The sequence below is a fragment of the Sminthopsis crassicaudata genome, chromosome 1 (assembly GCF_048593235.1).
Source record: "Sminthopsis crassicaudata isolate SCR6 chromosome 1, ASM4859323v1, whole genome shotgun sequence".
NCBI classification, from domain to species: Eukaryota; Metazoa; Chordata; class Mammalia; order Dasyuromorphia; family Dasyuridae; genus Sminthopsis; species Sminthopsis crassicaudata.
The window spans coordinates 749,598,424-749,621,970 of record NC_133617.1 but is presented as its reverse complement, the minus strand read 5'-3'; the positions used below and the strand labels follow the sequence as shown (position 1 = coordinate 749,621,970).

The following is a 23,547-nucleotide window of genomic DNA, read 5'->3' as shown; positions in this document are numbered from 1 at the left end:
AAGAGAGAGAGATGAGACAGGAGAAGAGAGAGAGAGACAGAGAGAGAGAGAGACAGAGAGAGAGAGACAGAGAGAGAGAGAGAGAGACAGAGAGAGAGAGGAGAGAGAGAGAGAGAGAGACAGAGAGAGACAGAGAGAGAGAGACAGAGAGAGAGAGAGACAGAGAGAGAGAGACAGAGAGAGAGAGAGAGACAGAGAGACAGAGAGAGAGAGACAGAGAGAGAGAGACAGAGAGAGACAGAGAGAGAGAGAGAGAGAGACAGAGAGAGAGAGACAGAGAGAGAGAGAGAGACAGAGAGACAGAGAGAGAGAGGACAGAGAGAGAGAGACAGAGAGAGACAGAGAGAGAGAGAGAGAGAGAGACAGCAGCCAGGAGCTATGTAGAAGGCCACAGGGCCCTTGCAGGATGGGTCCTCACCGTGGCCTTCGAGGTCAGAGAGGAGCCAGGCGGGCAAGCAGGAGCCTGGGGAAGGCACAGGAGCTGCCGTCTGAGCAATGGGCGCCTTTTCATTCCCAAGACTTTTTAAAGTGAGTTTGAACTGTCCACAGTCCACGGGACGCCGGCCTCCCCTCTCTGTGCTCCAGAACAGCTTCCTTCGTTTTTTCCAGGCCTAGGTTTCCCGAGGAGAGCAACACTGACCCGGAGGCAGCTGGCGGGCTTCATCGTGCCCAGAGCACTGGCCCGGAATGGGGAGGATCTGAATTCAGAGACCCACTAGCTGTGTGAGCCTGGGCAAGTCCCTTCACCCCGTCTGCCTCAGTTTCCCTCATCTGTAAAAATGAGCTGGAGAAGGAAATGTCTCTGCCAAGAAGATGGGTCATGAAGATTCAGAAGTGACTGGACAGCAAGAAAAGCTGACCTCTGCAAGGCTTTTGTCATTGTAAACAGCTTAGTAATATGCTTGGCGTTTAGTGTACAACCCAAGACTAGGATTAGGTCTGCCCAGTGCAAGACACTGCTTCCTTGGAAACGAAAAATTGGGCACTGGCTTACACGGTCACTGGGAACCCCCCTAGTGTAAAGGGTTCCTTTTCTAGGGGCTTAGCCCAATTCTGGAGCCGTGGACAAGCGGGGGAGAAATACGACCACAGAAGCCAATGCAAGGGGACGAAGGCCTGTGAAGTTTGTGGCCCCGGCCTGCTCCTCCGATCCCGGTCAGTGCCCTGAGACTCAGCAGGCTCACAGCCTGGCACTCGCCTGTGTGGCCACGCTCCAGCCCAGATGTAGCCCCCAGTGCCCTGGGCAATGCCCAGGGGGAGACTGCCTCACGTGGCCTCATGTTCCCCATCGCCTGTGAGGCTTTCTGGCTTGTGGACATTTCCTGTTAAAGTGCTGAGCTCTTGGGCCACGGAGCAGCCTGGCTTTTGAGCTGGAAGAAGCCCTGGAAAGTCCTTTTACCCAAATTTAGCGGCGCGGCCTCCCCTCACCGGTGTCCACGCCGGCCCCAGACCCAGGCCCCTTCACTTGTGCCCTCCGCGGAGACCACCGATTTGCCAGGTGTAAGCAGATCAGCGTTTGTCCGTTAACTGCATTTATTCTCTGCCGTCCGGGCTCGAGATGACTGACGTAAGTGCCAGTCTTCCCAGAAAAGAACTTTGACAACGAGAGACGAGGAGGCCGCTCATGGTCCCTTAGCCCAGGACTCCATTGGCTGCTGCTAGGGGAGGCCGGGCCTGCCCGGCGCCATGGGAAGCCCGGCTGATTGACGGGGATCAGACACAGGAGCATCCTGGGAACTGTCACGGGAGGCATCTCAGTTTACACATTTGCTTGACGGGAAGCTTTTAAAGCACAATTCTCCCCAATGAAGGGCGGCTCAGAGAGCTGCTCCATAGAACTATCAGAGCGTGGGAAAGGGAAAGGCTCCTTTGTCTCCCTCCCCCAGGCTGGGGCTGGCCGGGCCTTGGCGGTTGGGTCCGTGTCTGCTGAGGCTGGATCCTGTCTGGAAGTGAGCGGTTCTTCCCCTCCCCGGCCGCCCCCTGGTGGAAGCCCAGAAAGCCAGTCGACTAAAAGGTGTCTAAGTCCGGGCTACGGAAACAGCGGCCGCGTCGCCGTGTCGCCCCTCCGGAGGGACCCCCGACTCGTTTATTTGTGGGGGGCAGTTAGGGCCTAGTGACTTGCTCGGGGTCACCCAGCTATCTAGAAGTGTCTGAGGCCTCCTGACTCCAGGGCCACCCCACGAGCCTCATGAGCACAGCTTCTCCGGGACCGTTGGATGCCAGCGGTGGGACGGGATCCGCTCTCTCCACAGCCTCCGCCCACCCCGGATCACCAGCACGAACTTGTGCCGTCACACCTCCGGGCTCGGCTGTCTGCCCCTCAGTGGCTCTGTAGGGCGCCCAAAGTGCGCGGGAAACTTGGGCCGCTGAGCCCCCCGCTTTCCAGTGAGATCAGGGACCTGATTCACAACCAGATCATGTATTTCCGAACTCCTCAAAGCCGCCTTTCTCCCGTGTGAACGTCCCGGGGTGATCAGCGTCCTCGCGCTTTCCCCTTATCCTTTCCCCCCTTAATGTCAGAACCCCCACTTCTTTGGGGCGTTGCTGCCGGATGGCAGGCAGGACCCAGAAAGAAAGGGCCATTGCCAGTCCCTTAGTTCCGGGGGCAGACTCTGCCTGGAGTTCCTGGGACAGAGCTGCGTACCCAAGCTGACCCCTCCTTTCCTGACCCGCGGGGTCTGCCCGGCCCAAGAAGCAGGCCCATGAAGCTTTGCTGCATGTGTGTGCATGTAAATGTCCTTCATGCATCCGTACACCTGTAGCCCCACCCCTCGGTCAGCCAGGCTCTTTGTGGTCAGGGATGGTCCCTTCTCTGCACTCGGACCCCAGTGTCCAGCACGGGGCCCGGCAGATAGATGAGACTTTAACAAGCGCCGTGGGCTGACAGACACGGGCCCTCTCTGAGTCACTCGATCCCCAGGCCGCCCGAAGCCCCGGCTGCCTCTCTGGTTCTCCCCACGACTCCTGGAGGAAGCCTCCCAGCCGGCCGGCTTGCCCCTCTGCCGCTTGGCTTCCGGTCCTGGCATTCGCCCAAGCTGGTCTGCGCTGCAGCCTTCGCCCCCTCGGTGCCCGCCTCCTGGGGAGCCCCGCCTCTGGCCTTGCCCCAAGTCCTTGTCTCCAGGTTCCTCCGGGGCAAGCCCCTCCTCCACCTTCCGGCCTTGGTCTTGCGCCCTTTCTCTCCCCCCCCCCCCCTCCCCTGGCGTCCTGCTCCAACCCACCCTGAAGAGCATTCCCAGGGGCACAGACCCTGCCGCAGGCTCTCACCCCGCTCACCCCGGGGGCCTCCGGGCCAGGTCTCCCTTCCTCAGTGGGCCGGCTGCTCAGCCCCTCCTCCTCTTCACCCCCCTCACACTCAGGGACATGCAGAGGGGCAAACCCCGGGCTGGCTGGAGCGTCTGCCAGCAGCCGCCGAGGCCTTTGTCCAGGCCCGCCTGCGGACCTCCTGCCTTCGGTCATTAGACGAAATGAGCCGGGGCTGACCCTTCCCCGTCCGGCCTGGGACCAGGACATCATTCCAGAGGAGGGGATGAGATTCGGCTACAGAACACATTGGTCATGATCTGGAGAACTTCCCGGGTGCCCAGGGACTCCTTGTCCTTTGGTGCCATCCTGTGGCTTCCCCTGGTACTGCCTCCAAGCAATGATGCCAGGATGGTGGCGTTCTCCAGGGCTTCTCCTGGGCCACAGAGTGTCCAAGGAGGGATGCCCATTGGTGCCCGCTGGTGCCCACTAGTGCCCATTAATGCCTGTGCCCCACACCTGGGTCCGTGTGCCGTGCTCTTGGTTGTTGGGGTGGGTTCTCTCCCTGACATCCCAACCTCAAGAACCCTAAAAAAATTAGTTATGGAATCAAAAGGGGATGGTGAGGATGAGGAGGAGGGTGTAATGAGGCTGGTGCTGGCGATGGCGGCGAGCTTTGCTCTGGGGTTTTAAGGCCTACGGAGAGCTTCGCCAACGTCCGTCACCTTTGCAGCCCTGAGGTGCAGGTGCTAATCTCGCCCCGTTCACACGGAGGAAACAGGTGCCCGTGCGGCACGAGTGCCGCCGTGACTCGGCTCCAGCGCCCCCCCCCCCCCCCCCCCCCCCCCGCGTCTGGCCAGGGCCAGGGAGGAAAGTCCTCGCTTTGGCGAGTTGGCTTTCTGTTAATCGCTGTAGCCGCACAGCCTAGTTCTGGTCCAAACCCGTGACGTTGTCGCTGTAAGGACCCACGTGTGGCCCGGCCCGGGGCCCTGAGGAGACGACAAGGATCGGGGGCTTCCTGCTCGAAGGGCCCTCGGCGGCGTCTGGCTCTGAGCCCCTCCGTGCTCCTCCCAGAGGGCGTTGGGAGGCGTTCCGTGTCCCCACCGTCAGTCAGGGGTGGGGGGCTGGGGGCGAGCGTCTCCCGGTGACTCCCTCTTCCTTGCTTTCCCACAGCTGGTGTTGTTTGAGCGCTCTTGGATGAGCCGATGGAAGTCTTCTGTTTTGCACGAAGGAGAAGGAAACATAAGAAACGTGAAGTGGAGGGGAAACCTGATCGCCTGGGCCAATAACATGGTAACTATCTGGGCGGACGGTGGCGGGGCCGCTCCCAGGATGGAAGCAGGTTCCCGGCGCCCAAAGGCACAGGCCTGGACCTGTCAGCCCCAGCTCGGGCCTCTCCCCCCGGCAGCTTCCTGCCTCTGTCAGAGGCTGTTTTCTGCTGTTGGGGTTCGTCCCCCGACTGGAAGACCAGGCTTTTATGCCCTTTGTTTTCCTTTAAGAACACAAGCTGCCCTTTTTCTGGGAGAAACCTCCCCTGGGGCCTTTATGTGGCCACTCTCACCTGAGACCGAGAGAGGGCCTTTTCTCCCCCTTCCCCTTCATTGGTTCCCCCAGCCTCTTCATCTGGAGGATCCCCTAGAATTTTCTTTTCTGGGAAAGCAGACGATCCCCTGTGAGCGTGAGCCCAAACCCACAAGCGTCAGCTTTCCTTGGGATCCCAAAGCTGGTTTTCCGTAACGGGGAAGGGGCGCTTAACAGCCCTGGCGTGGGGAGCTTGCTTTGGAGACGGTGCACGCGGGGGCACAGGTCTGGGAAACGGCAGTCCACGTTGTGGGAGAGGGACAGAGGTCGGGCTGGTTCTCCGAGCTGCGACGAGGCCTAAGCCTGGCAGGAGGCCCTGAGGGCAGATGGTCTGAATCCAGGCCAAGCACAGGGTTTGTGCTCGCCGGGTGCCCAGGATGGCGAGCTCCCTCCTCTCCCCGCTCGCTCGGTGCCGTGTGCACAGCTGGGACCCCTTCCTGGGTCCCTGGCACTCGGCAGGCCGCTCGCCATCCTTGATGGAGAAGCCGTGGTTTCCAGAGAAGATGCTCACGGCTTCCCACGCTCCCTCCCGCTGCTCCCACTCTATGCCTCTTGTCCTTTTATTAATGGGGAGGGGTGAGAATCTGTCAGTGGAGAGTGGAGGCCTTGAAGCAAGGACCGGTGGGAGCCTGGGAGGATGGGCCCCTGGAGCTCCCCCGGCGCCTGACTCAGGTGGGCAGGTGCCCGCTGGCAGAGGATCTTCTCGGGGCAGGATTGGAGTGGTATCCGGGCTGATTCCTTATTGTCGCCTCCAGAGCATCCGTGGGCTCCACGGCCACGGGCCCTCGGCAGTGTGGGACCTGAGCCCTTCTTTCCTTCTCACAGCCAAGAACACGCAACGATGCTTTGTTTTCCAGGGTGTGAAGATCCTGGACGTGATTTCGAAGCAGAGAATCACCAACGTGCCCCGAGACGACATCAGCCTTCGCCCCGACATGTACCCTTGCAGCCTCTGCTGGAAGGACGATGTCACGCTCATCATCGGCTGGGGCTCCTCCATCAAGGTACGGGCTCCCCTCGGCCCTGGGGCTGCGGACCCTCTTAGAAGGCCCCGTGATGAAAAATAAAATAAAAAAATAAAAGAAGGGCCCATAGGGCAGGTGGACCTGAGGGAGCCAGAGAGGGCTTCCTTGTGGAAAAACTGCTCCAGCCACAGGATCGTGGCTTGGCAGTGAGAACCCTGGCCAGGTTGGCCAGTGAGTCTGAAAGCGCTGGTGCTTCTGAGTGCTCGGCTCCCATCTGGGTCCCTCTGGCTGAGAGGCCCGGCCCCTTCGGGGCCCTCCTGTCCTGTCCACTACCTGCTCCGCCCAGGAAGCCCCTTAGCCCAGTCAGCAGGAAGGAGGTCTTGGGGGAAGCAGAATCCCTGAGGTTTAGAGCAAACGGGGACCTTAGAGATCCGAGGCCTTCCGTTCACAGAAGTGCTTCAGCCGGGGCTTAACGCCGGTGTAGACCACTCCTTACCAGGAAAACAGGACACCTCAGGGCTCCGAAAGGAGCGGCTCCCAAGGGGGCTGCAGAAAAGAAGCACAATCTCCCCACGCTCCAGGAATGAGCTTCACCCGGCCGTGGCCGGCGGCCCTGACATTGGCTTTGTTGGGCCTTGGGCTGTGGGCTCCCCTTGGAAGTGAGAGTGAAGGGAGGCCCCGGGCTGAAGGGCCAAGGAGGGGAGGGGGGGCTTGTGTGGGAGCAAGTCCCAGCAGCATGTGCACACACAGACACACACACATACATATACATATCTATGTACACACAGACATGACTCCTGCAGCTGTTAAAAAGTACACTTTGCCTTTCTCTCTGGCGGGTGTCAAAGCACTTCTCGGTGGAGGCAGACCCCCAGAGGAGGCTCCTCGGGGGCTGGCCTCGTCCTGTTCTCCCGAAGGAGCGGGACTCTGCCGCTCCAAAGGAGAGGACGCGTGGCTGACCTCCACAGAGGCTGGGCCTGCTTGTCCATGAGGCCTACGAAGGCCTGGACCTTCTCAGAGTGAAAGGGACCACCCAGAAATGGCAGCGCCCAGCCGAACTCTAGGGTCCCAGTGGCCGGATTCCCATCCCTCCCCTCCCATTGGGCCCCTCCTTTCTTTGAGAGGGCTAGGGGTGGGGCAAGCAGAAATACTTGCTTAAAAGCTTTAGCCATGAAGCCGGACGGACCAAAATGGCCAAATGGCCGTGCTGCACGTTCTTCTGAGGGACTGTGTTGTCACGAACGCAGATTCTTACACAGGTTTTGGAGAGCGCCTCCATCTGACCCTAAGTCCCCTGGACATGTTCTCTTCATGGGAATAGGCCCCTTAGTCCAGGGCTCGAAGGGCCCTCAGAGGCCTCTAGAATCCTGACCAGCCCCACCCGCTCGGCTTACAGAGGAGGAAGCTGAGCCCCCATGACCCCTGAGGTCCTGTCAGGGATGGGCTTTGAGCCCTCCGCAGACTGAGCCAGGGGTTTGGCCTGGGCTTGAGCAGGCCGTAGCAGAAGGAGGCCCTGGAGTGGCTCCTCCAGGAATTGTGTCATCAGAAGTAGAACCAGTCCTCGTTCTGGTCCAGAACATCTCCAGCAAAGGGACAGCCCTGTGACGCCCGCATTTCTTTTCCAGGTCTGTTCGGTGAAGGAACGGCACGCCAGTGAAATACGCGACTTACCAAACCGTTACGTCGAAATAGGTACGCTTCTGCCCTGCCCCTGCCCAGGGAAACGCTGTATGGGGGGTCTTGTGAGGGGCCGGTCGCCCCGAGGCAGCGGCAGGGCCTGGTGCCCCAGACCAGGAAAGCGTTCTTTGCCTTAAAGTTTACAAAAGGTAGGCTTCAAACTTCCCTGAGCATACTTCCATCGTTTCTGTGCCGGGTTAGTAGCTCGTCCTTCTCTGAACCATGAATCTGGTTTCCTGTGGTTTTCACCGCATTTTAGCACGTTGTCATCCAGCCGGGAGGATAGTGACGTCCTCAACGTAACAGGGACGTTTGGAAGAGGGGAGAGTTCTGGGGGAAAGACAGAATTTAGTTTTAGACACATGTGGAAGAAGATGTCTGTTGGATGGAACCCAGTTTTACTGTGAGCAGTATTGGAGGCGAAGACTGAAGTGGGCGGAACCAGGAGAACCACTCAGGAAAGCCAAGCGGTTCTGATGGATCAGAGCAGCGCCTCCATGGGAAAGGGCAGATGGAAGGATGCTGGGGATCGGGGACTGGATGTGGTAGTGCAGGCCTTTGCTGTGCTCGATGACGTATTTTTAATGAGTAAGGATGGCGAAGAGGGGCCAGAGATGTCTGCTGCTGGCTTCCAGGAGACCTGGGAGCTGTGGGACCACAGGAGCTTCTTCTCCCCTCCTCTGGGATGAGCCCGCCGTCAGCTCCGTTTGTGAAGGCGGGTGAGCCCAGTGAAGGGCACTTGAGGGGTAGAGGAAGAGAAGGGAGAAAGGTTGGAAGCATCCTCGCGCGAGCTCCTGCTCGGGCAGCTCCAGCCCTCCCACAGAGAGAGGTGCCGAGGGGCAGTCAGGGGAGGTTGGTCATGTCATCTGTAAAGGAACAGTGTCCGTCTGGTCGGTCACAGCCTGAAGCAGTCAGGAAGGAGGGGACAAGTGGGCTCTGCGTTTCATTCAGGCCTCCCTCTCCTCCTCCTCCTTCCAGTGGATTTTCTCCTTTTATCCAGTCCCTCCACAGACACTTATTCTGCAGCTCATTAAGTTGAATTTAGAATTTAAATATTATTTTGTGGGAAATGGAGCTAGTCTGACAGGGCCGGACCTGTTGCATCTGGGGGTCACTGTGTCTCATTCCAAGGGTCCAAGGACTTCCCTTCCTCCCTTCAGGTAGAACTTTTACTAACAATTAGCAGAAAAATGACATGGAAAATCCTCTTTGCACAGAAAGTCATCTTTAAAATCACAAGTAGGGAAATGCTTTAGATGGATCAGGCTGCTTCCCATAGATTAAGGGGTCTTAATAATCCAGCTGGGTCTTCTAGAGTGGCAGGAACTTGCCAGCCTGTGTCCAGACCCTGATTTTGTTAGAAAATTGGTCCAAAAACTGAACATGGCGGACGGGAGACAGAGGCCACGCCCCTCCTGACCTCGGATCCTCCTTCTAGTAGGACTTTCCTGTTTTCCCCATCGGTAACATGGGCTTCGCTCCGGGGTCTGCCAGCTCTCGGTGGATGTCGGTAAAGTGCACTGTCTCCCTTGATTGACATCCTTAAAGGCTGTGCTGGTTTATGATGGTGTCTCTTACGAGAGTCTTTAAGGACCAGGATCCTCAGCTGTTAGTGAGTAGGCTGATGTTCCTGGGCACGACCTCCAGGGCAGGAATGAATGCCAGGCCCTCTGCCAACTTGAAAGCACCAGTCACTTTCCTAAAACATTCCCTTCAATGACGCCAAGTGAAAATTCTGCAATACAGCAACCTCATTCCTGCTCCCCATCCTTTAGAACCTCCCCACTTTCTGTCTGAGGGATGGCAAAGAAGCAGCTTTCTCTAGACCCGCTCTTCTCGGGCTTCTTCTGAGTTTCGGGTCTTTTTTTTCCCACTCTGAAAAAGTATCATAGACCCCGTGACCTTTTGTTATGAGTTCTATCTGTTGATATTGAGTGCATTAGACATTAAAACTGAAATTTTCAAAATGTTAAAGCCATTTAAACTCATTTCATGGTTACATAATATATTTTTAGGAAAAATAACTATATTTACCAAGACAGAAATAATTAGTCAGAAAGGGGTTTATTGTTTTATATAAGTTTTATATCTTTTTAAAGTTCATCCTAGCAGTAGGGGGCAGCTAGCTGGTGCAGTGGCTAAAGTACCAGTCCTGAAGTCAGGACGACCTGAGTTCAAATCTGGCCTCAGACACTTAACACTGAGTGACCCTGGGCAAGTCACTTACCCCCAATTGCCTCAGCAAAAAACAAAAACAAAAATGAAAGGAAAGAAAAAGAAAATCCAAAAAGCAAAACAAAACAAAACAAAACGTTCAGCCAAGTAGAATACAGCTGGGTTCTCCTATCTGCTTCTGCATTCGATCTGTTGTCATGAATTGTTTTGATTGAAACGTATGAAAAAAATCCAGCCCCAGACAGATGTAGCTGGAAAAGGGAGGACCATTTTAATAGGCAGATAACATCTTAGTCTTCTTATAGAAATATTTTTGACCTCTCAGTTTCTCTGACAGGGTCTTAAAGACCCGTGGGCTCTGCAGATAGCATCTGGTCAGGCAAGTCCGGCCTTCTGGGCTGCTTCTTCCCATCATCCAAGTCTTTAGAGTAGAACTGCTTCTGTAACTGGTCTGTTCCTGTGATAGCCTAAGGAAAAGGAAATGCAGGAGACTGGGTTTTGAGATTTCGAGAAGTGTAGTTAACAGTAATGATGGAGGAGATGTTAGAGGAATATCCCATGAGGCCCCAAGAATTACCTCTTCTATCAGCCCCGGAGGAGCCTTCACCATGTGCCTCTTCTGCATCATCTCCCTGAGATCTAGCAGGCAGTTGACTCGAGGTATTAATTGTCTCAGAGGCAGACAGCTTAACTTTGGCCTGGGACAAACGTTTCCATTTCTGTCTTTTCCTTGCTGACAATTCTTGTTAGATTTTATAGATCAGATGGTCGGTTTGATGGAAATGTCAACGTTTATTTAAAAGTCTTTGAAATTATATGTAATTGACTGTGATCTTCAAGGAATTAGGGAAGTTGACGTATATGGATTTTAAAAAGCAGATCCCCTCCCCTTCTCCCCCACAAGTTGAGTTTTCAAGGGTAACCGCATGTCTTCCCAAGGGTAAAAACTAAGGAACCGTGGTCATCCATCCCACGTTAGCAAGCACAACACAAGAATACTCATCACAGAACAAGCTAGCCCTCCATATACATCCCATGGTACTTTGGGGGGAGAGCTCTGTCTGTGACCCGCTGACAGTGGGCAGAGGGAGGCCGGGCTCCAGGGGGCACGATGCTAAGGACATGGGGGACTCAACTCTGGGGTCGATGGTTTATAAATAGCCGACCGTCTTTGAACATGACTTCTCATCTTTCTTGCCAAACTGGGGTGAAGAATGGCGGGCGGTCCCTTGCCAAACACAGAGCCAGGGCCCACCCTGAGGCCCTCTCCTGACTCCGGGCCTCTTCCTGGCCATCTCCCCTTCTTGGAGATCCAAGGCCTTGTGGCTTCCTTCAAGTCTCAACTAAAACCTCCCCTTCCATAAGCAGCCTTTCCTGATGTCTCTTGCCACTAGTGCCTTCCCTTGAGCTACTCACCAATTTATCCTGTCTATAACTTATTTGTAGAGAGTCATTTGCATCTTGTCTCCCCTCTTAGATTGTGAGCACCTTAGGAGCAGGTACCTCAGTTCCATTTACTTTTCTCTGCCCTCCCAGGGTTTAGCACAGTGTTCAGCATACCATAGGTGCTTAATAAATGCTTGTCAACTGACTGGTTGTCCCACAGCCAGGACTTGAACTCCAATCTTTCCTGCCTTCATCTACTATTTCACATTACATCTAAGAGATATTTAGCATATATCTAGCAACATATGACAGATGGAATAAATATGTTATAGAGAGAGAGAGAGAAGTATAAGTGTGTAGAGTAAATACAAGGCATGGTAATTCGAGAAGGAGATTATGAGCAGCTGGCGGTACGAGGGACATCAGGAAGGGTATCTTGTCAAGGATAGCCGGAGAGCCAAGACTTGGAAGAAGAGAGGAATGGAGATGGAGATGAGCAGGGCGGACATTCCAAGTAGAGAAGGCCACTCGTACAAAAGGAAGGAGCTGGGAAGTGGGGAGCTGCGGGGAGTCCAGTTGGCTGATCTCTTGGTTACTGCCCTTTGTCCCCGAAGAGGACCACAATGACCTCACTCTGTCAGAGCCGAGTCACAGGGTGTTCGACTATGGCTGATCGGACCCATACAACCTCCAAGGCTCTGCCACAGGTTGGACACAAATAGGCCCTTTGAACATTTGGGCAGCTTCTGATTTTGTGCATCTCGCGTTTCCTTTGGGCCAATTCCATTCTGCTTTGCTCAGCGCACAGCATCTCTCTGATGAGGGCACGCCATGCTGAGCAGTCTGTGCCCATGTCTCCCGTGTCGTACAGTTGATCGTACGGTTTATCTCTACGGTATGAGGCTGCAAACGGGTCACTGCCAGATTGTGAATACTTGAAAAGTCTATAAGAGGATCCAGGATATAAACAAAGATTTCTCAGAGAAGAATTACAAACTTAACCACCACCTGAATGTTCCAAACCATGAAATCAAAATGGTCCTGAAGTTTCCCTTTTTACCACAAATGGGCAAAGGTAAGACATCCTGGGAAGACTGTTATCCCTTCTACCTTGCAGTTTCCCCCATTGTCATTTCGGTACATCTCAGCATTCATTTAAAAAAATTTAAATGGGAATTCTGGGGATTGTTTTGTCAAGCTTCAGAAGACACAGAAAAAGTTTAGAAATTCAGAAGTGCACAAAATACATATATAATATTGTATAATATCAACATATTTTATCTTTTTGAACTAGGATAACTCAGGCTTCTTCTCTGGTATGAAAGGCCAAAATATTTTACACAGATTGTAGGGATCCCCTTTTCTCCCATGAGACGTGAGGGAAAACTGTAGACAATGTTGTGAGAATTATGGGGTGAGAGGCACCTTAGTGCATGGGTGGTGGGGCCCTGAACATCCCAACCACTTTGTTATCATCTAGAATTAAGTAAAATGGTGATGCTATCCATACCTTCTGACCCAGAAATTCTACCCCTAACCTCGTTCTCCATGGTAAGGGAGGCCATGGGTAAGAAGCAAGGCCCCACACAGACCAAAATATTTGTAGCAGCGTTTTTTGTGACACCAGAGAATTGACGACACAGGAGAAGCCAGAGTGTGATTGGGCGGTGGCTGAACCAAGAGTGGTCCATGAAGGAAATGAAGTGTTATTGTGCTGGAGGAAGAGATGAATATGGAAAAGCCTAGAAAGAGCCACCGAAGTGATGCAAAACCGAGTCCCAGAGCTAAAGAAGCAGCATATAGTGACAACAGTCACAGACCAAACAACCATAGGTCAGGTCAAGGTGAACGTGGCCAGCTTCCTTTCACTTCTCACTCTGATGCTCTTGTGCATTTGTGAGAATTCTGCCGGATTCAGGACTCGCCCCCATTGGGAGCGGCTTCCGCCTATCAACATGTATAATAATTTGAATGACTCTTTACTGATGATTCCATATTGGGTTTGGCTCCTTCCTGACTTTAAGATTATTCTATGGAGTCTTTTCTCATTGTTTTTTTTTTATTTTTTTAATTAATTTTTATAATTATAACATTTTCTTTGAGAGTACATATGCATAGGTAATTTTTTTTTTTTTTTTTTTTTACAACATTATCCCTCGTACTCCCTTCTGTTCCGAGTTTTTCCCCTCCTTCCCTCCACCCCCTCCCCTAGATGGCAGGCATTCCCATACATATTCAATATAGTATATCCTAGGTTTTTCTCATTGTTTTGAAAGGTCGTTTGTTTGCTTTTTTAAACTTGATGAATTTATTTTTATACAGAGGCTTCTTACCTAATCTTCTTGGTCACATTTATAAAAACCCTTTTAGTCCTCCTCCTTGTCAGATTTCTGGGTTTCCTTTTGTTGGTTCCTGCCCCTTGGCCCCCTCCCCACTGACGTGTGTCCCCCCTTTATTTGCAGTGTCTCAGTTTGACATGGAGTTCTACATCAGTGGGCTTGCTCCTCTCTGTGACCAGCTTGTGGTGCTTTCGTATGTCAAGGAGACCTCCGACAAAATGGTAATGATTTCTGTGTTTGGATGCAAAGACACTTGCAAGGTTATTTGAAATGTGACACACAATTCTTTGGAAACGCCGAGTATTTTGTGGCCGAAGTGGAGCTCCCAGGCATAAAAAGCCAAGTCACCTGCAGTTACACCAAAAACCAACGTCTCTGCTTCCAGAAGCCCTGCTCTCGCGCATCCCTCCCGCCCCCTTCCCCCCATCCCCCACAAGGGAGAGAAAGAATGACAAATTTCTCTCACTGTTAGAAGAAACTGAGTTGACATTGTGCATTAGCAGAAATGATCGCCGTGAATGCAATTGGCTCCAGCGTTCGGGTGGTCAGGGGAATTACTAAAAGGGCAGTTAGTTCATTTTTCCTTATGCCACAGACACATTCATTTATCCCCCTATAGTGTAGGGATTCTGGCTAAATGGATAATCCCACTTTAAAATTGAGTGTAGCCTATTCTCAATTGTCCACGTCTTATTAAAAAAAAAAAAAAAAAAAAGATAGATTTTTAAATAGATTTTTTTATTGTGCTAATTATTTTTATGTCCTCTCCATTTCTCCATTTTTCTCCTTCTTCTACCCCCTCTCCTGAGAGCCATCCCTCGCACCAGATTTTTTAAAAGGAGAAAAACTAAGCAAAATTGATCAGCAACTGAGAGTAAGGTCTGAGGTGATTGTTCCCCACTCGTGGACCCTGCCATGCAAACATGGCAAAGGGGCTTCTCCTATCTCTTCTTTAGGGCCTTGCACGTCCAAGCAAAGCTCTCCAGATAAATGAGAACAGCTCATAATCTGAATGTCTTTCCATTGGACTGAGAGAAGTGTCGGCTAATCAGTCGCTCAGAAATAACTTTCCCGAGCTGCTGCGGGGCCCGCTGCCAGCCTGGCCCTGCCCGCAGTTGCCGGGGACATAACTGGGAAGGAAAACCAGAAAGTATGGGTGAGTCCAGCCAACCGAGGACCGATTGGCAGATCTTCATTGCAGCTCCTCTGTTGAAGAGGAAGGACGGCCGATTGGGCGGCTGTTCGTGGCAGTAAATTCTCATTGTCTGTGCCTTGCCTTTTTCTGAGTACAAGGACTAAAAGGGGGTGAAAAAGCCTGTAGCCTCACTTTCAGAGCAGGAGATGTTCAGGAAGGTTTCTCTGACAGTGCACTTGCATTAGGAAGTCATCGCTATGGTAACCTGAAGCTCTGGATGCCCATGTTGCTAGGCGACGGAATGCTGTAGGCTTAAGTGAGCACTCCAACCTACAGAAATCGATAGGGTTTGCGTCCAGCCCTATTGCAGGACATCAGTTTATTATTTTATTTTAAGGAAAAAATAGCAGCGGCTCCTGGGGGAATTAGCACAGGGCTGTTTTGATGCGTGTGGAGGGAAGAGGACGATAAAAGGAAAGCAAGAAACGAAGAGGCCGAATGAAAAGCGGGAAAACTTAATAAATAATTGACAAGGACAGCAGAAGCCTTTGTTAATGAAAAGCATTATTGGAAAGGACTTCAAGCAGAGCAGGAATGGGGGGGGGGGGGAGAACACCACCTCACCTGCCCAACCCACGGGGAAGAGAGAGTTTTCCAACTGGGAAGGCCCAGGGCGCCCCCTCTCCTGGAGGCTTCCTCCTGTTTGGGGCACGGTGTTTGTCAATGGGGTTGCAGGGATTGTTTTGTTCTCATTTAATCACCCAAGGAAATTTTAGTTCCCCAAGTAGGAGGAACAGGACTCGAGGAATGTGTCCGGCAAGGCAGGGCAGGCTCTTGGAATTGTGCCCTTAGGATTCTCTAGCCGGTTCTCATGAGCTCTGGGTTCTGTGCCAGGGGCCGGGGGTTCTAACCTCTCCTTCCCGAAGCGGCCAAAAAGCCTCCTGTGGCATTGGCACAAGTGACAGAGAACCGCTACGTGCTCTCTCTGTCCGAGGATCGTGCTAAGTTTTAAGGGTGGCAGGACCCATGGACCCTGCCCTCAAAAGGCTTGTTTCTGATTGGGAAGACAATAGGAGCGTGTGTGTGTGTGTGTGTGTGTGTGTGTGTGTGGTGTGTGTGGTGTGTGTGTGTGTGTGTGTGGTGTGTGTGTGTGTGGTGTGTGTGTGTGCGCATGTGTGTGGTGTGTGTGTGCGTGTGTGTGCGCGTGTGTGGTGTGTGTGTGTGTGTGTGTGTGTGTGTGTAAGCAATCCTTGGGGACAAGAAGAATTACCTCTTGGTAACTGACACAAAGGGAACTTTTCTCTTCTCTTCCCCAGGAGAGGGAGTACTGTGCCCGGCCAAGACTGGACATTATCCAGCCGCTTCCGGAGACCTGCGAAGAGATCTCCTCCGATGCCCTCACAGTGAGAGGCTTTCAGGAGAATGAATGCAGAGACTACCACCTGGGTGAGATGGGACGGAGCTGGGCATTGGGTGCTGGTGGCCCTGGCCTCTGCCCAGCTTCCCAGCAGCCCTCGGGGATTTGGAGTTCTTCTTGGAAAGAGATGCTTTATCCAGAAATGTCCTGGGCACATTGATACAGCTGTTTATGTGTGTGCACGTGTGTGCGCTATAGACATATATACTGACAGATATCTAGATATATACACATCATGCATTCTATACACGTATATTTATTCTATGTGTACATACCTGTATACAGAGATATTTACACACACATATAGGTATGTGTGCATATATACACATGCATTCTGTATATATTCTATATGTCACAGACATACACACACCATGTGTTTTACATCTATACTATGTATGTGTATATGTAGATATTTGTACACATATACATGTATATATGTACATACACACATCTTATACAGTAGATGTGTTCTGTGTGTATATATACCTATATGCATAGATATTTACACACATACATATATAGGTATGTGTGCATATATACACACCAGGCATTATGTATGTTTGTATGTATACTTGTGTACATAGATATTTGCACACATGTATGTGTGCATATTATATACATTACATATTCTATGTGTGTACATGCATACCAACACATACATGTACCGTTGCCATGTGTGTTCTGTGTGCATGTGTATCTATACCTGTATACCTAGTTATTTGCACACATATGCATGCACATGTATATTGAATACTTTTCATATTCTGTGTGTGTACAGAGATAGACTTGTATACACCCATGTCCGCGTACACACACACACACACACACACACACACACACACACACACACACTTCATCTCTCTTTCTTTCCCCCCGGGGTTTCCGTCGACGCCATCCCACCCTGCGCCATCAGAGCCACAGGAGCTTACGGAGGAAGGAACCCTCACTTGGAGTCCCGAGATCCGGGTTCCGCTGGGGCTCTGCCCATTTGCAGCCTGTGGCTTGTGCGCGCTACATTTGGGCATTTTGGCTTCCTTTTTCATAAAACAGTCTAAGAAGACTTGAGTTAGCGTCTGGACCGCTGTAAAAAATGGCGTGACGTTTTAAGCACTCGAGAAGCCCCAAGTTTAGCTGCTGCTCCTGTTTGCCCTCAGCACAGTCCCCTCATGTTGTCTCTTGTTTGGGTGGGAGGGAAGGTCTCCTGTCTGACAGATGAGGTGAAGGATGGGTGGCCCCAAAGTAAGGAGGGAACCCTAAGTCTTGGGGACCTGTGGGAGGCAGAGTAAAACCAGAGCTGAAGTGCCCCCCACAGGCAGGTGACGGAAGTGCTGAGGAGTGCTGGTGCAGGGCTGAGAAGCGGCACCTTTAAACTACCCCTGATCCCCCCCCCCCCCCCCCCCCCCCCGTGGAACCGTGGCCATGGGGCCGGTGAAGGCCTCCCCTTTCTGTAGGTTGATCCAAACAAGGGAAAACCACGTGGCTATTTTCCCCCTGTCAAAGTCTCAGTGTACTCTCAAGAGGTATCACGTTGTGGTTTTGCTCAAAGCCAACTTTGCCACCTGCTCACAAACCCCCAAAATTGGGGTTGGATAATTGAATTCCCCATGCAGCCCTAACAGCCCCCCTTGTAAATACCAGCCCGTGTGATGTATTGCGCCCCCCGGGGGGCGGGCGTCTGTCACTGAGGCTTTCTATGGCCTTGACCTTGATGGAAAAGATTCGTTTATTGCTGGCAATGCGGCGTAATTGTCCTGTGAAAGTAGACCGTGTTATAAATGGCCATAAATAAAGTTTATACACGGTAGATGAATCAGAACACGCAGGAAGGAATGGGCTATTTTGAATACCGTGTTGCCGTTGAAGTCGGAATTTAAATTTATTGGGACGTGGAGCATCAAAAGCCATCTTGGGATGGAAAGCACTTAGGGGCAGAATCCTGCCTCTTTTCTAACTGCTTCTTTAGACAAAGAGCATTTTTTAAACGGCCGTCACTTCTTTTCCTTGTCCGTAGAGTACTCCGAAGGTGAATCGCTCTTCTATATTGTCAGTCCCAGAGATGTTGTCGTGGCTAAGGAACGGGACCAAGACGATCACATCGACTGGCTCCTTGAAAAGAAAAAATATGAAGTAATGTCTGGGAAATTCCCGTTTCTTTTTAAAATGCATTTTGTTTGAATTGCTCTTAGGACATGAAAAGGAAAGCAGAGTTAAAGCTTAGTGTGACTAACTCTTCAGGTTCCCATTGCAGTGAATGAATGTTTTAGAGTCTTCCTGAAATGATTCTCTCAAATGCAAACCCACATCCCAAAAATATAAATTCAGCTGAGATTTCAAAGCACACAAGAGCACTGTCAGGAAAAAAAATGGTAGAATAGCATCTGACCATTTCAAAAAGGCTCAATTCAGATGAAGCTAAGAAGAATATTTTTACTGTTCCTTTTAGAATAAAGATGGTTTTCCCAGCTTTAATACTGACAAAAGTAATATTTATTATAATTCTAATTAAATAATTGAATTAAATTATAATTAAATATTTTATTTAAATTTAAAGGGAAATAAATATATGTATTTGATTCACACTGATTGGAAGGGAAGGTTGAAAAATTAAAGAATTGAAGAAAATGGGAAGTTCACTTATATTTTCGCTCAAGTTACTATATAACAGCCTTTATATTAAAATTAGTTAATTTTATATTATATATTAGAATTTATTTATTATTATTATTATTTATATTAGAATTAATGTTTGGGTCATCCTTGGGTGGAATTTTTTTTCACAATCTCATTATTTCCCATGAGATTGCACTGAGAAGTAAAAACTTCCCAGTCCAAAAAAGCTATTACTGATCTCAGTGTTTCCAGTTCCCATCATGACTATAAGGAATGATTCCATGTCCGACATCTCTTAAACTGGCAAAGGCAGAACTGTAAGACTTCCCAAATGTCAAGGGCTCACTACGGTCCAGTCATCTGTTTCTAGATGTAGGAGATGCAAGACAGGGAAAAAAAAACAAAAATCAGAAGTAGAAGCTACAAGGGCTATTATTCAGCCTGTTCTGGGGACTTTGGTTGCCAACTGAAGTTTTTGTTTTTTGTTTTTGTAAATAAGCTAGATTTTGTTGGATTGACAGGATTTTCTCCCAGTACAGTGACCCCTGGAGAAAACAGAAGCAGCCTTCTTTTTTGTTGACTGCTTTTGTCTCCCAATTTAATTTCAGAAATGTTTGTTGAAGCATGATATTCAAAGTTTTCAAACAAAAACCCATGAAAATCAAAAGGCAGATGCCTTATTTCTCTGGTTCAGAACTTAGGGATCATCAAAAGAAAGTGAGCTTCACTTAGACCTCTCTCTCTCTCTCTCTCTCTCTCTCTCTCTCTCTCTCTCTCTCTCTCTCTCTCTCTCTTTCTCGCTTTCTTCCCTCTCTCTGGTTCTATGCATGTAGGAAGCTCTGATGGCTGCTGAAATTAGCCAAAGGAATATTAAAAGACACAAGATTCTGGTAAGTACAGAAACCATTGTTAAAATGGAGCGTTCACTCTTTGGGATTTATAGTGGGAGACACAGCACATAGCTTCCCGCTAGCCTTGGTCTTCTGAAAGGTTGGATCAGGACTCAGTGTCTTCACCTGGCACTCAGTAATGCTGAATAAAAGCCCAAAAAGAGCAAAGGAGGAGAAGATCTCCTTCCAGGGCTGTTTGGAAGAATAAGAAGCTATGGGTGGGAGCTCTCCTGTGAGATATGATTGTGAGAACCCCTTTCTGCGTATGAGGGCCTAGAGAAGGTGGGCAAAATGAATTCCAGTGAGATTGCTCAAATAAAGCGCTTTGGAGAAAAGGCCTGCTTCTGTCTCTTAGCATATGGCAGAGCTGTATTGCTCTAATGATATGAATTATTTACAGTATATATTCTCGTCCTCACACATCAATTTTTTAAAATTTCTTTCATTTGTGTAGAAACGCCCCGTTTGAAGTGCATGTCACTTCTGCTAAATTCCTTATGAAAGCTAAGGGTGGAGGAAGCAGGGCAAGGCAGGATGAGGGAGGCAAGACTGGCTCGAAAGCTAAATGGCGTCGTAGGAGTGATCACCTCACGCAAGCCCTGATTGGGCAGAGAAGGAAGCTGAGGGCAAAATTTAGGTGGCAGCAGTAAGAGATTGCCCTTCCTCCCTGGCTCTGAGTCTGTTGGAATGGCCTAGGATCTCTCTGTTAGCTGGTAGTGCTTCCATTTTGCTAGTTGGAAACATCTCTTCTCATTCCTCAGCCTGGTCTGGAATAGAGGAATCATCTCACATTTCCTTCCAGGAAGCTGAGCAACCCCAAAAAGAGCTTCTGGGGATAGAAGCTGGCCCTCAGTGGCGAGAATGACCATCTTTGGTTTGCATTCATTCAGGAAATCAGCCATCTTTGGTGTGAACCAGATTCAGAGAGCAAGAGACTAATTGAGGAAATGTTTTTCTTGCCTGGAGGAGAGGGTGTGATATATCGTGGGATAGATCTGGCGTGGTTGGTCTGAAGATCTCAGAAATAAAATCAGCAGTGAGGATTAGAGCCCTGGGCCAGGAGTCAGGAGGGCTTGGATTCATAGACACTGATGAGCCCTGAAAGGCCACTTCCCTTCTCTGGATCTCAGTTCCTGCATCTGTAAAGAGAGGAAGTTGAACTAGATGATCCCAGGGTCCCTTCTACCCCCAAATCTGTGAGTCTTCTGCAAGGCCCCCAAACCTAACATATTGCATACTCTTCGTGTGTCCGTGCTTGGAAGTTGTAGCATGGACTCACTGGGCTCTCTGTTTATCTTCCTCAGGATATCGGTCTGGCCTACATAAGTCACCTGGTGGAGAAGGGAGAGCACGACATGGCAGCGCGGTAAGGGCGCTCCTGGTGTTTTCTGCGACGTCCCAGGCAGAGACACCACCGTGGTGTAGAAACAGACTAAAGATGATTTCTTCCCTGTGTGATTTTATTACTTTGTGGCCCCATAAGGATTCAGGGAGGAAAAGAAGGTTCTTGGAGGAACATGCATTATATAGTCGCCTCCTGCATCATCTTTGCCAAAGAGTTGACACTGGTGAGAGGGAAAATTGCCTAAGATCTAATGAAACAGGGCAGTCCAAAGTGAGATAGTGGTCAGTACCATGGACAGCAGAATCCTGAGAGCCTGTGGCCAGGTTATTGGGCTGAGGAAGAGAAAAATGGGGTCACAAGATATGAGACTCTGGAAATCTAATGAAACAGAGCAGTCCAAAGTGAGATGGTGGTCAGTACCATGGACAGCAGAATTCCAGAGCCTGTGGCCTTGTTATTGGGCTGAGGGAGAGAATAAGGGGGTCACAAGATATGAGACTCTGGAAATCTAATGAAACAGGGCAGTCCAAAGTGAGGAGTGGTCAGTACCATGGACAGCAGAATCCTGAGAGCCTGTGGCCAAGTTATTGGGCTGAGGGAGAGAATAAGGGGGTCACAAGATATGAGACTCTGGAGATCTAATGAAACAGAGCAGTCCAAAGTGAGGAGTGGTCAGTACCATGGACAGCAGAATTCCAGAGCCTGTGGCCAGGTTATTGGGCTGAGGGGGAGAGACTAAGGGAGTCACAAGATATGAGACTCTGGAGATCTAATGAAACAGAGCAGTCCAAAGCAAAGGAGGGTCAGTACCATGGACAGCAGAATCCTGAGAGCCTGTGGCCAGGTTATTGGGCTGAGGGAGAGAATAAGGGAGTCACAAGATATGAGACTGTGGGCTCTGCTTTTGAGACTTTATTTTAGGAGCTCAGAAATTACTTGAAGTAAAGTTTTTCTCAGCCTAACTCCATTCTTCAGGTAACTATTGATAGGATTATCATTTTCTCAGGCCAATTTAGTAGTATAATTTCCAACATGTGGCAAGAAGTGGCTTAAACAAATAAAACTGTGGTTCAGGAGTCATTTAATCAAATCCCTTCAAGTGGACCACATTAATGGACTAGACCATGCATTTCCCCACCCCCAACCATAAAAAATGGAGTCAGTAGTACCAGCGTGAGGTGTGAATATACACACGTGTGTATAAATGGATGCATGTGTATGTATCTTTTCTGTCTCCAAAAGTTTGAGCAGAGAATTATTGGTAATAAAGATTTTGTGTATGTTCAACTACACATATGTAAATAGTCCACAATATAGTTGCATATATGTGTGTATACAAATACAGGCATATATGTACATATATACATATGTGTGGGATAAACAGGTATAAGATTCTATATGAGTGCGTGTATGTTTATGTATGTATGTAGATTCCTAAAGTAAGTAAAAGCATAACTTTTTAAACTGGGAAAATGCTGTTTGGCATATTCTGTGCCTATTCTTTCACTCATTATTTTCCCTTCTGTGATCTCTTCATTCTCAGCAAATGTCAGAAAGTTCTTGGGAAAAACGCAGCTCTCTGGGAATATGAAGTTTACAAATTTAAAGAAATCGGACAGCTTAAGGTATGTCGAACGAATTGCTAGCTCACTGTCCCATCTGCTGCTTTCTCTGTAGAACTGCAAGTTTTTGAGACTGTAGTCTCTGGTGAAAAGATTTGCATTTGAACTCTGAGGCTGGCTTCTCTCACCATACCCACTGTGCTTCCGATGCTCGTTCGTGTGTGAACCCCAGGAGCCGCCCATCCCGGTCCCCAAGCCAGAGCTTTCGGAAGCAGTGCTGTCTACTCTGGTAGCGGGGGTTTCCTAACCAGTGAAACCTGATTGAGCTCAGTGAGGCTGAGTGTGCGGCCTCCTAGAGCCCTGGTGGTCCGAGGGCCCCCCCCCCCCCCCTCCCTGTGGTTCTCTGCATTGAGTCGGGGCAGCATTCGCTCCATCCTTTCTGCTTGGGAGATTTCCCACAGGACTGCATTCTCATATGGCAGTTCTGGAGAAGAGAGTCCGTGTCCTAGGTACCCACTGATCTGTCCATCGTGACTTCTTCATGCTTCTGCCCTTTGCACCAGGGTGGGTGCACATGCTGTCAGCCCAGGGGCCACCTCTCGTTGGACCAAGCTTGACGTGGGTTCCCAGACGTGCCCGGCTCCTTTCTCCAAAGCTCTGGAGCTCTCTGCCCTTGCTCCTAATTATTATAGAGGCCGGGTTGGACTCTGGAGCAATGAAAGCCCTATGCAGCTTCCCAGGTGATGATTCTCTTGTTCTGTCGGTGGAAGGCGAGACCAAAGAGACAGATATTCTGGACTTGAATCCAACCTGAAATGAGAAGGTGATTGCTGAGAAGCAGCGGAAACACTGGGATATCCACCATATCTTCCAGGTCAGGAGAGAGTCAAAGACAGCCAGACACAGACTGAGAGCGGTTTAGGAGAGCGGATCTCCAGTGTTGGGAGAAGGTTTCTGTGGGAGCAAGATCTCGTGGCGTAATCATGTCAAGTCGGCTCAACAGCCGAGGAAATCTCTCAGGAACGGAGTTCTAAGATAGACAACACTGTTACTCGGGAGGCAAAGAGCTGATTTTCCACCAGGATTTGTGGGGAGGCATCAGGAAGCCATCAGCCATATGAAGACTGGCAGCAGGGGATGAGCATCGGAGCATTGCGCCGTTCTGCTTGAAGAGGCTCAGAAACAGTCAAGTAATGGGCGACTTCTGAGCCTGCAGAAAGGGCTT

General features: G+C 50.3%; 1 protein-coding gene across 2 annotated transcripts in view; it reads left to right on the top strand.

Annotated features, from left to right (window-relative positions):
• VPS41 (VPS41 subunit of HOPS complex) overlaps positions 1-23,547 on the top strand; it is a 145,932-nt gene that overhangs the window by 96,942 nt on the left and 25,443 nt on the right. For both annotated transcript variants that reach the window (XM_074284492.1, XM_074284491.1), the window contains exons 8-16: positions 4,414-4,533; positions 5,679-5,825; positions 7,412-7,478; positions 13,487-13,584; positions 15,815-15,944; positions 17,927-18,042; positions 19,359-19,415; positions 20,720-20,781; positions 22,304-22,385. In XM_074284492.1, the coding sequence (XP_074140593.1) occupies positions 4,414-4,533; positions 5,679-5,825; positions 7,412-7,478; positions 13,487-13,584; positions 15,815-15,944; positions 17,927-18,042; positions 19,359-19,415; positions 20,720-20,781; positions 22,304-22,385 (879 nt within the window). The remainder of the gene's footprint in view (positions 1-4,413; positions 4,534-5,678; positions 5,826-7,411; positions 7,479-13,486; positions 13,585-15,814; positions 15,945-17,926; positions 18,043-19,358; positions 19,416-20,719; positions 20,782-22,303; positions 22,386-23,547) is intronic.